Below are 18,987 nucleotides of genomic sequence, written 5' to 3' on the forward strand. Positions count from 1 at the left end.
ACCAGATAAATGTTTATAATTGGAACTCATTTTATAGACTGTTAATAAGAGAAAAGATTTGCTTCGGCTGCGGATAGGCACATCGATGTAAGAATTTTACTGAGTTTTGGATTTTTATGTTTTTTATGTGGTTTGTTAGATTATATAAGTTCACAATATATTATTGAGTTTTAGTTCAAATTTACATCCTTTGTTTATTTATTTATTATTATGTTTATTAGCTGGCTACGGGCCCTTGAGAGTGGCGGGCCTGGTTCCACCGAACCCGTGGAACCATTGTAGCTACGGCGCTGATTACAAGATATTTTTCAAAAAGAACCGTTTATAAAACCCATTACCTAGACCTGCACAGATCACATTACAACTAACAACAAAAGAAAAGCTAGGTTAAATTAACAATTCCCACCATAGATAAAAATGTAAAATGTCACCAGTGAGGAACGATCGAGCAACCTTTAGATTCACAGGCGCGTGTCTAACCCATAGGCCACCAAGTAACATGATAAAACATAGGGAACACTCCGAACTATACTATTAAGTGTGAATATAAGTAAACATCTTAACAATAAAAACTAAAAATATCTAAAATCGCAAAAGAAAAGACTTTTTAAGCGAGGTTGTTATAAATGAGGTGAGGTTCAAACGAGAAAATATCGTTCACACACACAAGGACAGGGCTCTTCTTAGCTTTAGTTATTTCCATTTTTTCTAACAAGTCCAGTTTTTTGCCTTTTGAGCACTCATGCAAAATATCCGCTCCCTGAGTCAAAGAAAAACCATGTGAGGAGGCCAATAAATAATTTTCAAATGCCGATTTAGTTTCGATCATGTCAGTATCCCTATACCTGTCCACCAAACTTGTATGTTCCTTTATTCTGGTAGAAAATTTTCTCCCCGATTGCTCTATGTAAATGGCATTACAGTCATTACATCCTTTTTTTTTTTTTTTTTTTTTTTTTTTTTTTATTGTAAACACAAGCACAAGAGGAAAATCCTATGTCACTCTTGGAGTGGTGCTTGCGCGAACATATTTGTGGGCATTTATCTTGAATCGCTGTAGGTTGTATGCGTCGGGAAATATGTCAGGTGGAAGCCCGTTCCACAAAGAAGATGTTCTCCAGATGAATGAGTCCCGATACAGCGACGTCCTTGGGGTAGGCAGGTGTACTCCATGTTGATGAGCCGCAACTGCTAGACGCGTCCTTCTTGCCGGAACAGCCCTGGGTGGAATCAGGCCTGCCAGCTCAGAGGAGCACTGACCGTGATAATAACGGTAGAATAAACAGAGATCGGCCACCTTTCTCCTGTGCTCCAGACTCTTTGTCAGTTCTGGTTTGTCGATAAGACGAATAGCTCTCTTGTGTATAGAATCCAGCAGGTTTAAACTATGCTTGGGTGCAGAGCTCCAGACATGCGAGCAATACTCGAGGGAAGGGCGTATTTGAGCCTTATAAAGAGTCAGCAGCTGTTCTGGTGTATACTGCAGCCTGCGTTTTTTTTAGCGTTAAAATTGACCAAATTGTTATCGGCCCACTCCAAGATTGTTCTAATATCATTGTTGGTTGAAGCTACTTGTTGCTGCCTAAGATTCTGAGAACTTGCGGCTGTCGTTGGTTTGGCGGACTTAAATGTGGAAATAAGTGTGCTATCGTCCGCAAAGCTGTTGATGGATTGACAGTGGTTCCTAGCAAATCGTTGATATATATCAAGAAAAGGGTGGGGGATAGAATGCATCCTTGAGGGACTCCAGCGTTAATGTTAAATTTGTCGGAGAGGTGTCCATCGACGGCTTCTTGGATTGTTCGTTGTTCAAAAAAACTTTTGATCCAATTCAATAATGAGTTTTGTATGCCGATTGAGGAGAGCTTGGTTAGTAGTCCCTCATGCCACACTCTGTCAAATGCCTTGGAAATGTCAAGAGCGACTGAGCGGGACTCGCCGTGCTTCTCCATGGCCTCCGTCCACAAGTGTGTGACGTAAGCCAGGAGATCGCCGGTGGATCTAAGCTTTCGGAAGCCGTATTGATGATCGCTGATTAGTCCAGATGATTCCAGATATCTTAACAGTTGTTGGTTGACTGCTTTCTCCATAATCTTCGATATTACTGGAACTAGTGCAATCGGGCGGTAATTGGAGGGCATCGTCTACTTAGCCTTTTTGGGTACAGCTTGCACTCGAGTAATTTTCCAGCTTGTTGGAAATTGGCCCTGCTTATACGATGCAGTGAACAGTCTACATAAAGGTCAATTTGTCTGCAGAACGTTTTAGTATTAGGGCTGGAATTCCATCGGGTCCAGAAGCTTTGTTGGTGTCTACGCTTTTAAGAATTTTATTTATAATTCGTTGGGGAAACGAAATTTCTCCCATCGATGAATTCACCCTTGGCAAATATGGCGGTGTTTTGCCTTGCGAGTGCAGAGTAGAATTGGACGCGAAGAGTTTACCCAGTAAGTTGGCTTTTTCCCTTGCTGTTACCGCGATAGAACCATCATCTGCTGTTAGGGGTGACAAGGCCGACTTAGCAAATCCTTGACTAACGGCTTTCGATACCGACCAGAAAGATCTTGTTCCGTTTGGGCAGTTTAGCAGTTTGTTTTTGATCCTGTTGTTGTGACTCTCTTTGCATTCATCAATAATTCGCTTGCAGCTATTTCTGAAGGCTAAAAAGTTCCTCCGATTTTCGATGGAAGGATGTTGACGCCATTTGCGATATGCTGCGTTTTTAGTGTTTACTGCCTTTTTGCAATTCAGGTTGAACCATTGCTTGTTGTTTGATCCGCATTTAGTAGAAAAAGGATATAAGCTTCCATTCCTGCCAAGATCGTCCCTGTAATTCGGTTTGCACATTCTGAGATGTTATTGGTTCTAAAGCAAACTTCTTTCCAAGGGAATGAGCGATAAAATTGCCGAAGATGGGATGAGATCTTAATGAATATAACTAACTAGCTGACTTTTTAAACTGTTTGTAGTTTTAAAAGCAATTGTAAGATTTGTAGACTTAAAAAACTTTGCCAGCTGAAAAGAAATATTACCAAAAAATTACATTGATTTAAAAAGGTGCCTATTTTCATTATTAAGATGGATTAAGTTGTAAGTAAGTTTGTATTTATTATAGAATTTAGAATAAAGGCGATCAAGTGGAAAACCATTATTAAAAGCAATATGTTTAATTATATTTAGTTCATCAAGAAAAACTTCTCTAGAAAAGGGAATTAAAAGAGGCAAATTTGTAGGAATAATGGGAGTTTGAGGAGTATTGGATGACATTGTCCGTAGTGGTGGGTTTGCGGTAGATCTCAAATTCAAGTTTGTTGGTATTTTTTGAAATAAGCACATCAAGAAAAGGTAACTTTCCATCTCTTTCTTCTTCAATGGTAAACGAAATATTTGCGTGAAGAGAGTTTATAGAAATGAGCAAATCCGCCAATTCTAGATCATTTCCATTCCATACCACAAAAATATCATCAACGTATCTCCTATATACAGTGAGAAAAGCACCAATGACAATCTTTTTCTCCAAATGGTGCATACAAATTTCACTGAGAAGAGGAGAGAGGCAAGACCCTATTGCTAGTCCAGTAATTTGTCTAAAAAACCTGTTGTTGAAAACGAAAAAATTCTGATCAAGTACTAGCTTAAGGAGTGTTAAAAGATCATCAACAATAAATCTGTCAAGCGGTGACTTCATTTCTTCTTCTTCGTGGGAAGCAAAAGGGACCTGACTAGATCAAGGCAATCACCAGGTGGAATGCTTGGAAATAAGTTCTTAACGTCGAGAGAAATTAGTTTTGAACCCTCTGGTATGCAGATATTTTTTTAAAAATTTGTCAACTCTACTGAATTTTTTGTGGAATAAGTACTTCTAAAACCAGTTTCGTCTCTGAGTGTAGTATTTAACCAGGCTGACAAGTTGTAACAAGGTGAGTTTACAAACGATACTACTGGCCTAATAGGGAGATTGGGTTTATGGATTTTAGGAAGGCCGTAGAGGAGAGGAGTTCTGGGATTCATAGGGTATAATTTTTCTATCCTAGTATGAAAACATTCTAAAGTCAGATTACACTTATCAAGGGTTTGTTTAACCTTGGAGAAAAAAGAGCTAGTAGGATCTTTGTTTACAATAACAAAGTCACCCGAACCCAAAAAATCCAAAACCTTCTCTATGTAATCATCCCTCTTAAGTATAATCAGGCAATTACCCTTGTCAGCTTTCGAAAGGATTAAATCGTGACTAAAACTGGACTTGTTAGAAAAAATGGAAATAACTAAAGCTAAGAAGAGCCCTGTCCTTGTGTGTGTGAACGATATTTTCACGTTTGAACCTCACCTCATTTATAACAACCTGTCTTAAAAAGTCTTTTCTTTTGCGATTTTAGATATTTTTAGTTTTTATTGTTAAGATCTTTACTTATATTCACACTTAATAGTATAGTTCGGAGTGTTCCCCATGTTTTATCATGTTACTTGGTGGCCTATGGGTTAGACGCGCGCCTGTGAATCTAAAGGTTGCTGGATCGTTCCCCACTGGTGATATTTTTATTTTTTATTTTTTAAGCATACTTTTTTATCTATGGTGGGAATTGTTAACTTAACCTAGCTTTTCTTTTGTTGTTAATTGTAATGTGATCTGTGTAGGTCTAGGTAATGAGTTTATAAGCGTTCTTTTTGAAAAATATCTTAATGTATTTTTTAGGCCTGATGATGCTCCGACAGCCTGATGATGCAGGAGGACAAAACACGTGTAGCTTTTGAGCTTTTTTAAGAAATTATATGGATTTGATGAGACCGTGACTTTGTGTCCTTACCTCTGTTTTGTTTTCGTTTGGTCTCTTAGAGAAAAATGGATGATACGTTTCTATCTCAATGGTGAGATTCGAGTTTGGAGCACCCTGTACATACGTATTATTATTATTATTATTTTGCTCGCATTGTAGCTATTTACTAAATAAAGGTTTAAAAAAAATATAAATTTGTAGTAGAGGTGTATGGCGACCTTTACGCCGACCGGTCGCGCTTAAATTCGTTTCGAAGTAAAACCGTGTTTATTAATTCTAAAAGTAAAATAAATGTTTAAATTTAGTAACAAATATATAAATTAGTGCTACTGAATTAAATTCTTCGTTCATATTTTGAATTTGAAAACAAAGCAAGCAACAAATTGCAATTATAAATGCCTGTATATACCTCGTGCAGTTGTTCGTATTCGTGGATTTACCTCGTAAAAACAGCAAGGTCACGGGTACTAGATACTGTCTTGCACTGATAAGATGGTACTGAATCGTTAAAGCGGCCCGTACATGAGAATGGATGAAGTAGCGGTCAACAAATTATTACTTGAGCTACAGAACACTAGAGCAGAACTAAAAAAATCTATAAGGGACAGTGAATCCCGTATATTGGAGGAGTTAGAGACAAAAATAAAAAAACTTGAAGTGGAAAATACTTCTCTTAAAGAAGAAATTGAAAACTATGAAATAAAAAGCAAAAAGAAAAATATTATTGTTTTTGGCATTAATAAGGAAGTAGTTTACAATGTCTCTAAACTTTGTCAAGATCTGAATCAGGTACTAGGAACAGACATATCCGAACGAGATATAAGCGATGTATATTTGTTAGGAAAATCCGAAAATAGTCCTATCAAAATCGAGTTTGTAAGTTTTTTAAGAAAAAAGCATGTACTGGTTAATCTCAAGAAACTAAAAGGAACAAAAATTGGGATTTCGGATGATCTGACCAAAAATCAACAGGAGGACTTGAGAAAATTAAGAAACTATTTAAAAATTATAAGGAATCAACAACCAGATGAAAGCAGTTACATAAGAAGATTTAAACTTTACATTAAATACTTAGGATATACTGCAAAACAACTGGATGAAGGCGAATATGTCGTTTCAGATCGACGTCCCAATAGTGCTCCAGCTACCCCAACAGACACAGTACAACACAATAATAAAGACAAGGCGGAGAAAGATATACAGATCCACCAGCAGCAACAGGAGAATCGAGTCAGGAAAAATTAAGGAAACAAAATAATCACAAATCACAAAGAATCCACAAATAATTCTACTAGCAACCAAGAAACACCGAAGAACATATCAAGTAAAAAGCCTTTAACTAAAACCAAAACTTCGTCGTTATCTGATGCAAATAGAATTAAAACAAGGTCTAAAAACCAATCGGGTAAGCGCACAATAACAAAAAAAAATAAAAAAAAAAGTGTAAAATTTTAGTAGGTAATTTAGTAAATATTAAATATAGTTTTTAGTTTAAATTAATTACAAAAGGAAAATGGATCCAAATATATTAAACTTTGAAGCTAACGAGTATAAAACCATATTGTGCAGTGATTTAAACAGTATTAACTCAAAATGTTTTAATCATAATTCCATAAAAATATTTCAACTAAATATCTGTAGTGCTGTTAAAAATCTTGATAATTTATTGCTCTTATTGTCACAGATTGAGGTAAATTTTGATATCATAGTATTGACAGAAACTTTTCAGATATTGAACACAGATATTTTAAATATTTCAGGATATGATTTGCTTTACAATCATGGCAATATTAATAAAAATGACGGTGTTCTTGTATACATTAGTCAAAAGTTCAGTTATAAATTTGAAATAAAAAAATTGTCAAATATGAATTTTATTGATCTTGATCTAACTCAACAAAAAAATGAATCTTTTAAAATTACTGCTATATACAGACCACCGTCCACAGATGCTGACGTTTTTAATGCAGACCTGCTTCATTATTTATCTGAGTTGCCTAGGTTGGATGTTCACGTTATTTGTGGGGATATTAATATTGATTTAAATCATGTTCAAGAATATCTTAACCTTCTTAATGCAAACTCCTATGTTTCGTACGTAAATAATGTTTGCACTTGGGAGAGAAATTTACAGAAATCCTGTCTAGACCACTACTTTGTTAAATCCGGAAATTCTGAAAATATTAAAGCTTATTTGTTAAATTACAAGATAACGGATCATTATCCAACTATCATTGAAATAGGAGATCAGAACAATTTATGTAGAAATTGTCCAAATAAAATCATTAAAGAATACATTAATTATGGAAAATTGATACAAGACTCCTTTTTAATAGACTGGAATTATTTTTACTCTTGTAAGGACTTAAAACGTTAAAATAAACAAAAAAAAAATTCCAAGGGAGGGTTGGATTAGTCCAAGCCTACTAAATGCTATTAATAGTAAAAATGTACTACATCAAGAATTAAAAAAATCTCCTAATAATTTAACTCTAAAACAAAATTACAACATGTGTAAAAGAAGTCTTGCAAAATCCATCGCCGCCTCAAAAAAACAATATTTTGAAAAATTACTAAGTAACCAACAAAACACCAAATGCCTATGGGATTCAGTCAATAAAATTTGTAACAAAAACCAAAAAAATCAGGAAATTGAAAAAATAAAATCAAAAAATAAAATTATATCTGATAAAAAAAAATACCTGACGTATTTAATAAACACTATTGCTCAGTAGGGGAAAACTATGCCAAAAAAATTAAAAAACCTAAAAATGTTATTGACAACGAAGCTGAAATAGCAAACAATATGTTTCTTAATTTTGTTACTGAACAAGAAATATAAAAGATTATAAAAAAATTAAAGACAAAAAAATCCCCCGGTTTTGATGCTATACGTACTGAAATCTTAAAATTAATTCATAAAATTAATCTCATACCCATTAGCATTTTTAATAAACAAATGTATAAAAAAGGGATATTTTCCAAAACCATTAAAAATAGGTATTATTTCTCCTTTGCTAAAATCTGGAAGTAGACTGGATATTATAAACTACAGACCAATTTCGCTGTTAACAAACATAGCAAAAATTTTTGAAAAAGTGCTAAAAAGTAGAATCATGAAATTCTTAAAAAAATACAAATTGATATCCGAGAATCAGTATGGGTTCATGGAGGGTAGATCGACGGAGGATGCAATTGCTGGGCTCACATCACAAATATATAAAAATCTTGATGAAAGCAGCCCGACATTGTGTATCTTTGTTGATCTGGCCAAGGCGTTCGATACAGTTTCGCACTCCTTGCTCTTAGAAAAAATCAAAAGATATGGCCTTATGTGATAGAATACAATATACAAAAATCGGTGGAGTAATGAGTGAGGCTGGGTCGATAACCTGTGGCGTTCCTCAGGGGACTGTTTTGGGACCACTACTGTTTGTTTTGTATATAAATGGCTTACTTAAACTGAACATCAATGGTAAAACTATATCATTTGCTGATGATACTGCTATTTTGTTTAAGGGAGAAACATGGGAGGAATTAAAAATTCAAGCAGAAAGGGATTTTTCGCTAGTTAAAAAATGGTTTGATTTTAACTTATTAACTGTAAATCTTGAAACAACCAAATGCATATTATTCTCTCCCAATGATAAAACAATAAACTGTCAAGGCATAATAGTGGATAATCAAGCATCTGCGACAAAGACTATAAAATATTTGGGAATTATTATAGACAACAACCTCCGATGGGACCATCACATCAAATATGTTGTTCAAAAGATTAGATGTGTCATGCCAAAATTAAACTATTTGAAAGACTTCCTGTCAACGAATCAATTAAAAACTCTATATTTTTCATTAGTGTAGTCACATTTGATCTATGGAATAATTGGTTGGGGAGGGTGCTAAACTCACATGTTACAGGTTTAGAAATAACTCAAAAATGGGCACTTAAAATTGTATTTAACAAAAGTAGGTTTTTTGCATCGGATACATTATATGGCATAAGTGGTGTCATGGATATCAGACAGCTTTTCTGTTATAGAATGCTCTTAAGAACGTTTAAGAAACCTCAAGAAAGTTTAGTTTCCAACGAAACAAACTATAATTTAAGGTCTTCAAATAAAGTTATTATTCCAAAATGCAAAAAAATGTGCGGACAGAGAAGCTGGCTATACCTAACTCCAAGACTATATAATAAAATCCCTGATGATATTAAATGTTGTGAAAGTTATATTAGTTTTAAAAGAAAAGTGTCAGACTGGTTTCTGAGGGTACTATCGCGAGAGGATTTAAACAGTTTTGTGAAACAAAAAGAAAACAAATATTAAATTATATACCCAAAGACTTATATTGAAGTGGAAAAGTGTAAGAAAGTGTCACACAAAAAGCAAAATGATTTTTGCTTTTTCGACAATACTTATGAACGTTTATTACGGTAAATTTATAGTAAAATATGTATTAATATCGAGATTAATATTGAATTCAAATTGTATTTTACATTTGTTTAATACACGTCCTATTTATTAGTCATTCAATAAATGAACAGCTACAACTAGTTCTCCGTTAACATGAGTCTTTAAAATAAATAAGTGAGAACTTGGGTCTGACCAATGACTCCATTGGACTCCAAGAGAAACGCTTTCCGTTTTAAATTACCACCCATATTTTTTTTACCATAGGTCAACATAAAATGCAATATAAAAGGGTGGACAAGAAAAGAGTGCTGGGATATCTCGCGGAGAGTGGTCGTGCAAGTTCTTTAAAACAAAGGAAGTAAATAAAATAAAGCTCAAGGGGCGCCAGTGACCAAATTACCCTTAAAACTAGTTAGGTTATTAAACAAAATGTTTAAATTAAATTTAAATTACTCCAAGTCGGATTCTCTTGCTCAAATATTAACCTAATTGATCTAAAAATATCAAACTTACCTGCTGCGTAAATCTCCTAGTAAAGAACGGGATAAAATACTTAAGGTCGTATTTGGCGAATCCCTTGATCCTATTGGAGATAAACGAAACTTCCATCTCCCCCTCGGTGGTTTCAGACAAGTGCTCCGAGTCCAAAGCTTGTCCCCACTCCCTGGTTTTACTTAAGGTCACCTCCCGGTCCTTCTTCTTCTTCCTCTGCTTCCTGGTGGGGTTTTTCGTGGCCTGCATAAACTTCAGCAGGGGCATCGTCGACCCACCGAAGACCAGAGTGGTAAACAAAACGATAATCAACGTAGTGGTTATGATGACGTGTCTGGTCTCGTCGCTGAAGTTCAAATGTAGGGAGAGGGCGTACGAAATGGCCCCCCTAAGACCACTGAACCACATGATGAACATCATTTTCTTTGTTATTTGATGCTCACGGAAGCGATTCACTAAGATCGCCAAAGGGAAGATGTTACAAGCGCGTCCGATGAGACACAAAATGATGCTCCACACTATTAGAGCCGGCTCGATTCGATGCTTGAAGCTGAACAAAGCCAAACCGAGATAAGCGAAGACGCACGTTTCAGCGATAAACGCCAAGGTCCTCAAGGTTTGCTGCATCGTGATTTGAGTCACTGTAGACAAATTAAAATGGGCATAGTGTGACATGACTATGCCACAAAACAAGATGGCCATGATCCCGGACAAGTGAATGCCTTCGGCTAAGACGTATGGGGCATAAGTGAAGACCAACATCATAGCGAATTCCAGGGACGGATTTTTACGTAGATCCACGTGTTTTAACAGCAGGGCACTTATGAGGGCGAAAATCACCCCAATGCCTGCCGATGCGAAAAACATCAAACAAAAGTTCTCGATGCCGACCACAATCGCTTCTCCGGTACTCATGGTGGGATGGTTTGATTCTAATGCTGCCGTAGTGAGAACGATAGCGATCGCGTCATTTAAAATACTCTCGCCAAACACCAACATGTTAAGTACCGGGTCTACGTTTAAGGCGTGGAATATCGCCACTGTGGCGACCGGATCTACGGCGGAAATTAAGGAACCGAAAGCGAAAGACTCGACAAAACCCAGTCGATATACGACGTCCGCCAAACCGAGGAAGTAGATGCCAAAGCCGATCACGAATGCTGAGATGGTCGTGCCGAATATGGCGAACACCAATATGGAGCCGATGTTCTGAAAGAAGTTGCCTTTGTGCAAATTGTAGCCTGATTCGAATATGATGGGGGGGAGTAATATGAGGAAGAACGCGGTGGGTGAGAAGGCTTCTTCCTTTCGCCAGTTGCTAATGTTCCTGAAAAGAAGAAAGTGTGTTTGAATTAGGCAATTGTTTCAAAACAAAAATCAATTTCCTAATAATCTTTGCACAATACATAACTGTTAAGTTGCCAGACACTGCCAGGCATAATTTTTATTTATGTGACATCGAAAAAGAACCGAAAGTTGTTTTTATAACAGGAGCTGATTAGGCATCAGCGTTATGAACGGTTATTATGCTTTAGTCACTTATAGTGTATAGGTTTGAATAGAGTTTTTAGTTGATATAGAAAAGTCGCGCGGGTACCTTCTAAGTGTTTCTCACATACAGTAATAAACGTTAATCAAAATAGAAATATTTGAATTTTATTCACACCATATAACCAATATAGCTCTATAAGTGCATTTGAGATACAGACTTTTAAGGATTTTGTTTGCAAGATTTCGTTATGTATTTATCACATTTTCACCACAAATGTGTAAGCGATACGTACCGTTGCCGGGATGTTTATTTTAACAAAACGGCGCGGTCCCCGAAGAAATTTAAAAAGTTTAAAAATGCCAAAACCATCGCGAAATAAGCGTGATCGTTCGTCAAGCTCATCAAATTCTAGCGGTAGTGATAGCGACTCCAGTTCAAGTTCTGAAAATAATTCGCTTGGTCGGTATAATAAGTCATAAGAAATCGCAACAAAAATTGAAGAAAAGTTTCTTTGTGAAGAAGAAAATTGAGGAAGTTATGGCAATTTTGGTGTTAGATCCAAAACAAATTCATATTTTTGCCTATAGATTGGAAACTTTCAAGTTTTTCGAAAAAAGTGTAGAGTAACTTTTTGTTCTATTCTTAAAACTGTTCACTTTAATCCAAGTTTCATTAAAATCGGTCAAGAATTGAGGAAGTTATGGCAATTTTGGTGTTGGATCCAAAACAAATTCATATTTTTGCCTATAGCTTGGAAACTTTCAAGTTTTTCGAAAAAAAGTGTAGAGTAACTTTTTGTTCTATTCTTAAAACTGTTCACTTTAATCCAAGTTTCATTAAAATCGGTCAAGAATTGAGGAAGTTATGGCAATTTTGGTGTTGGATCCAAAACAAATTCATATTTTTGCCTATAGATTGGAAACTTTCAAGTTTTTCGAAAAAAGTGTAAAGTAACTTTTTGTTCTATTTTTAAAACTGTTCACTTTAATCCAAGTTTCATTAAAATCGGTCAAGAATTAAGGAAGTTATGGCAATTTTGGTGTTGGATCCAAAACAAATTCATATTTTTGCCTATAGCTTGAAAACTTTCAAGTTTTTCAAAAAAAGTGTAGAGTAACTTTTTGTTCTATTCTTAAAACTGTTCACTTTAATCCAAGTTTCATTAAAATCGGTCAAGAATTGAGGAAGTTATGGCAATTTTGGTGTTGGATCCAAAACAAATTCATATTTTTGCCTATAGATTGGAAACTTTCAAGTTTTTCGAAAAAAGTGTAGAATAACTTTTTGTTCTATTTTTAAAACTGTTCACTTTAATCCAAGTTTCATTAAAATCGGTCAAGAATTGAGGAAGTTATGGCAATTTTGGTGTTGGATCCAAAACAAATTCATATTTTTGCCTATAGATTGGAAACTTTCAAGTTTTTCGAAAAAAGTGTTGAGTAACTTTTTGTTCTATTCTTAAAACTGTTCACTTTAATCCAAGTTTCATTAAAATCGGTCAAGAATTGAGGAAGTTATGGCAATTTTGGTGTTGGATCCAAAACAAATTCATATTTTTGCCTATAGATTGGAAACTTTCAAGTTTTTCGAAAAAAGTGTAGAGTAACTTTTTGTTCTATTCTTAAAACTCTTCACTTTAATCCAAGTTTCATTAAAATGAGTCAAGAATTGAGGAAGTTATGGCAATTTTGGTGTTGGATCCAAAACAAATTCATATTTTTGCCTATAGATTGGAAACTTTCAAGTTTTTCGAAAAAAAGTGTAGAGTAACTTTTTGTTCTATTTTTAAAACTGTTCACTTTAATCCGAGTTTCATTAAAATCGGTCAAGAATTGAGGAAGTTATGGCAATTTTGGTGTTGGATCCAAAACAAATTCATATTTTTGCCTATAGATTGGAAACTTTCAAGTTTTTCGAAAAAAAGTGTAGAGTAACTTTTCTAAATTATCTTACACGCCACCCCGTGTTTTAGATAAACAATCTGTTTCTTCGACTAATTTAAGTGACTTAGATAAAGCAAATGCAAAGATTATTCATCTCGAACATCTTGTTAACAATTTGTTAGATACAAATTCTTCACAGACTTCACGATTAGCAATAAGATCGGATTGTATTCCGGAGTTTAGTCCAGATATGCCTAATTTAAGTTCAAAAGTCTGGGTTGATAAAATTGATCAAATTTCACAAATAAATGGTTGGAATGAACAAACTATAATTTACTATACGCAATGTCGACTTTCGGGTCTAGCTAAATCATGGTATAAAAGTTATCTAATTATAACCATTCATGGGAAGAATAAAAGCAGATGCTTATAAGTGCTTTTCCAGAAAATCGCCTGCTGCTGCACCGCCGACGTTTGAGCTCTCTTCTCCGCTGACCAGCGGTTCGACAACAAGGCCTCCATCCGAATTATTAACTTTAAGTTGTTTTTAAGCGATTTATATGTCCGCTAGCCTTTATATTTTGTATGGAATAAAGTGAATTAAAAACTAAAGTTACAGTCCGTTAGAACACGCGATTTCCTTCAACCCTAAATAAGATGATTTTTAGAAAGAAATTGAGTGAATGGACTGAAGATTATTTTGCTAAATTGGAGCTGCTGAGATGTTGTGACATTTTGGGAAAAAATGCGGTTTCCATGATTATTGATGGAATTTATGATCCTGTCATACAAAACGGTGCCAATTTATATAAGAAATATTTGTCAACATGGGTAGAGTGGAACGTCCGCAGGTCCCAAGGAGAGAAAAATACCACAAAACGTTTGTTGGTACAAAACACCATAATTCTAATTATAAATTTTCAAAGCCTCATTATGGCCAGTTGAATAATGATTTCAAGAAAAAGGACAAATTCCAACCGAAGTGTTTTAATTGTAATAATATTGGACATATTTCTACTCAATGTCAAAAACCAGAAATTGAGTGCAGAAAATGCAAGCGCTTAGGGCATATGGAAAGTAATTGTTTTAAAAATAATACAAGTTCTCAACTGAGTACTTCAAGAAACGTGATGGCAATGGAAGTACCAAACAAAAATGTTAAAGACTGGTATATTATATCCTGCAAAGTCAATGGCTTCTTATGCAATGGTTTACTTGATACAGGGTGTGCCGCAGTGACTTTAAGATATACAGATGCCTTATGTTTTGGAGAAAAATGGGAGAAGTGTGATGTCAAAATACATGGATATGCAGGTGGACAATGCAGAGCTCTAGGAAAATGCAAAATAAGTATTGAAGTTGATCTGGTCAAGACAACGTTTTTCGTCATTGACTAAAATGCTACGAGTTCTTTCAGTATGTAGAAGAATGAAAAAAGACTCTCCAAAAGGAAATTTAAGTCCAGCAGAACTAGAATCGACATTAGAAGCCGTCATCCGAGCTGTACAAGAGTCAGAGTTCGCAGAAGAAACCAAAATACTTAAGCAACATAAAAGAATTAACAAAAGAAGCAAATTACAAAACCTATACCCAATATTGGATCAAAATGGATAATGCGTGTAGGAGGAAGACTCAAGAATGCTAATGTACTAATCGATCAAAAACATCCAATCATATTGCCCATATCATATAATAAAAGATGCCATATGAGAAAACATTGCACGGAGGAAACCAACTAACTTTGGCCTACAGTAGGCAGAAATTTTGGATTATCAATGCAAAACGGACAATTGCAACAATGATAAACAAATGCATAAAATGTATTAGATATAAGCAGCATGCAGCACAACAAATAATGGGAGATCTACCGAAAGAAAGAGTCACACCATCACCTCCGTTTTCTTAATAACTATGAATTTATTGCATTATCTGAAACCTGGCTTAATGAATCAATTAATATTACTGAGTTTACTTTTGGTAATAAACTAACTTTTTGAAAGGATAGGAGTAGGTTGTTAACAAGTAAGTCTCAGGGAGGTGGTATGTTGCTTGCAATTAACAACTAGTTGTTTTATTGCCATTGAACTAAATTTTTGATGCTGATCAGGAATCATTGTGTGTCATTTGCCTCATTTACTTACTTGTATGTTATTGTAGTTTGCTTTGTTCCTAATAGTAGCAGTGATGTTTATAAGACATTTTTCAAAAAAATTGGAGCTAATCTCTTCGGTAAGCAAAATTCAGTGTATACTATTAATGGTGATTTTAACATTCCTGCTTATAGTAGACCTGTGGTTCGAATCTTTGGTGTGACACTCAAATGATGCATTAAGAATGTTTTTAACAGGGATAAAGGTATCTATAATAATAGTATATTGGGCATCTTTTTACTGTGGCCGATAGAGGCCTCTCTATACTACACTGTTGATGGTGTAAAATGGCCAAAACTGTTTGTGATAATAAAGCTACTTTTTGAATCTAAATAATGTCAATTTCTCTAATAATTTTGTCAGCAATATTACAAACTGCTCTAATCATAATAAGGCTTTAAAGTTTATAAACACTGTTGACATTGGTCAGTATATAGTTGATAGCATCAGTAGCGGGTGTGGATACACTTTCTTTTTAAACAGAGGTTTCCACCATAATTACTTTACCCTAGCATTTCTTACTATTAAGTCCTGTGTTCAAAAGCAAGTGAATTAAAACTATTTCTAAAATTATTACATTTTTCTAGTGTCTTGATTCTTGCTGAATATAAATGTGAATATCCTTAATTTAAAATAGTCTGATATTTTATAAGTTGACCAAATTGCTCATTGTAGCAAAACAATTAAACATACTATTCTTAGCCATTAGCTTATTTAAATACAGTTTTATACCAAATAAAATTTTTACTTATGTAATAATTTGAAGAGAAAAAAAATTGAAATTTTCGGCTAGAATGAATAAATAGAAATAACTTACCTGTTGGACAGCGCATTCATTATAAGCCCGATGATGCATCCCAAGAACACAATAACAATACTTTCGGGAACATACTGGAATCCCGTCTGAAGCATTAAATGTATAAGTAAAATCCCAATAGCCAAGACACAAAGTACAAAGAAAATTGCCATTGAGCTGTTATGTTCATCCTCTGCAGACCCCTTGTCAGGCAAAACAGGGTCTACAGAGACAGTTGTCGAAGTTACATTAATTTTACTTGCATTTGTTTCCGGTGGTGTGCTTGTGATGTTAAAATCTAACCCTTTGGCATCTTTATTCGTGTTGGTTGGTAGAGTACCATTGGGCAATGGTACAGTACCATTTGTCACAGCTTGGGTAATATTCTGTATCAAATTTGTTTCTGTGAGATTTGTGCCATTGGTACCACCATGGGCCTGTATATTTTTTAAAGATATTTGCCCTAATGTTAAAGAAGTATTCCTTACTGATACGGTACTAGAATTTTCCAGTGAGGCAATATTCCAAAATAGCAAAAAACACACTATGGTTAATACTGAAAAATCTTGCCTCTCCATGGTTATTCACTAATGATTTTCGGTAAAATTACGGTATTTATTCATGCATTCTGCGAGTTACTTATTCTATTTGAGTTGTTATTATTAACTGCCTTTTGTTTAATGTTTAAAAGATAATAAAATAATTTCGCAAAATTTAATGATTTTTCAATGTTTGTTTGAAACAGCTGTTTACCCTAGTTGACGGTTGTGACACGTCATATGTCAACGTCATGACTAGCGCTACGTTAAGCAGGTTTTACACCGTGCGATTGCAACAGCTATGCATAATAGAGAAATGAAGTGATGCCAAGAACGTATTGTAAGCACTGAGATACCAGCTGATTCTCCGTTATTCCGGAATAATACAAGTGGCACACCGCACCACGACGGCTTGAAGGCCAGATAATCTTCTGGAATGGTCAATTATAATCTCCTTATATACTCGGAATAGTCAGCCGAGTATATAAGGAGCCACGTCTCCGGCGGAAGTCAGTTCCAGTTAAGTTCAAAATATTGGTGCAAGATTTAGATCAGACAAAAATGCGGTGAAACTGCTCAGTTTTACCTGCTTTTTACGTTAAAATGCTCTACGTGATATGTAGGCATAATTCATTGGGACCATCTTACCGATAACACGTAGGCACATGGCGAGGGGAATTTTTTATTAGAATTTATCAGTTTAGAGCGATATAAAATTTAAGTCGGTAAGAGTGAGCATCCTTTCCTTTACTCAGCTTTTTCCATCCTTACATGTGCATAAAAGACCTGAAAAAACTGGTACAGGTTGGCTGCAGGGTCCAGCTCGTCTGGATACCTGGCCATGCAGGTAATGAGGAAGCGGACTTTCTGGCCACACTGGGATCCGCGAATGAGGCCGGAACCCATAGTTGGTATCGCCAAATGCGTTGCGGTCGCGTCAATGAAGGGTCTGCTAGACAAGTGGACCCACCGAAGATGAACTGAGTCCCCTGGTATGAGACAGGCCAAAGCGCACATAGGTGGGCCCTCTGCCAGTCTCACCGAAAATCTACTACGCCTAAAAAGACGCGAAATTCGGCTAGTGACAGGTCTTTTAACCGGTCACTGGCACTTAAGAAGCCATCTCCATACTATCGGTATTGCGGACAACCCGATGGTGCTGTGAGGAGGATAAAACCGTTGACCATGTAGTCGGGGAGTGCCCAGCACTCACGCGCGCCAGGTTCAAATTCTTGGGTAACACTTTCAGTGTACCGAGCGACTTTAAGTACTTCAGACCAGAGAGCCTTATCGGTTTCTCTAAGGCCGTTGGGCTCTGGTAAACTCCGGTGGGGCATGACGGATCCATCAGGAGATCTATATGTATATAATTCCATCCTGACATAGCTCTTTTCCTTTGCTTAATTTCAAATTTTGTTACTTTGCATGTAGCTTATCTAAATAGCTAATAGGTAGTGCTTGACATCGGGGTGCATGTGATGCGGGGTGGTGTAGTAGTTTGAAAAATATTAGTGTATTAGAAAGTATACAATCTATAAGGCATATGTTTCAAGTTTGAAGACGCCACGTTGTTTGGCAGCCGTGAATAGTGAACGTTTTAAGTGAATTTGTTAAAATGGAGAAAATTGGTTTGACTTGAAAGGCCTCAGCCCAACCAATATAAAAGCTGAACTAGAGCTTATCAGGGTTTGTCAGGTAACTGGGAAAAATGCAGTATCCTGCGTTATTAATGGGATATTCAATCCTTCTATCCAGAATGCCGCAAGGGCTGGTCGTTGCGCGACACCTGAAGCATTGTTTGAAGAGTACTTAGCAATGTTGCGTGAAGAAAGCAGCAGCACCTCAAACGACTTTTCCAACCGAGACAAAGTTAAGGTGGAGTTACGAAATTCACGAATGGAAAGGCGTTTTAAACCATATGTGCGCTTGGAGAAAAATCCTTTGGAAAATGTTAAGTGCTTCAATTGTAAGGCCAAAAGACACTACCAGTCAAAATGCCCTAAGCCAAAAGTTGAATGTCCAATATGCCATTTGTTGGGACATGATGCACAACACTGTCGAGTAAAACCAAGCAGCTTCTTGAATAAGGGTAAGTCAGAACCCATTTTAACTCTTTGTTCCAATGATAATTTAAATAGTTTCTATTTTATTGATTGCATTATAAATAATGTGCCATTACTTAAGGATATTGACTCAAGGATTGACCTTGACCCAAGGTCACGTGAAGGTCACATAGTACAAGAGAGACACATCAACGAGAGACTCAAAGTTTGACCTTGACCCAAGGTCACGTGAAGGTCACGTCGTTCAACAGAGACGCATCAAAGAGAGACTCAAGGTTTGACCTTAACCCGAGGTCACGTTTACGTCGTACAGGAGAGACACATCAACGAGAGACTCAAGGATTGACCTTGACCCAAGGTCACGTGAAGGTCACGTAGTACA

At 35.8% G+C, this 18,987-nt stretch overlaps 1 protein-coding gene across 1 annotated transcript in view; it reads right to left on the reverse strand.

The window, feature by feature from the left end:
* Nucleotides 1-16,761, reverse strand: part of LOC126747322 (sodium/hydrogen exchanger 8) — a 45,798-nt gene extending 29,037 nt beyond the window's left edge. The window contains exons 1-2 of the mRNA XM_050455869.1: nt 16,025-16,761; nt 9,704-11,009 (exon numbers count right to left, since the gene is read on the reverse strand). Of these exons, the coding sequence (XP_050311826.1) occupies nt 9,704-11,009; nt 16,025-16,581 (1,863 nt within the window). The 5' untranslated portion in view covers nt 16,582-16,761. The remainder of the gene's footprint in view (nt 1-9,703; nt 11,010-16,024) is intronic.
* Nucleotides 16,762-18,987: the final 2,226 nt, after the last annotated feature.

Source organism: Anthonomus grandis, chromosome 19 (assembly GCF_022605725.1).
Source record: "Anthonomus grandis grandis chromosome 19, icAntGran1.3, whole genome shotgun sequence".
In the NCBI taxonomy this organism is placed as follows: Eukaryota; Metazoa; Arthropoda; class Insecta; order Coleoptera; family Curculionidae; genus Anthonomus; species Anthonomus grandis.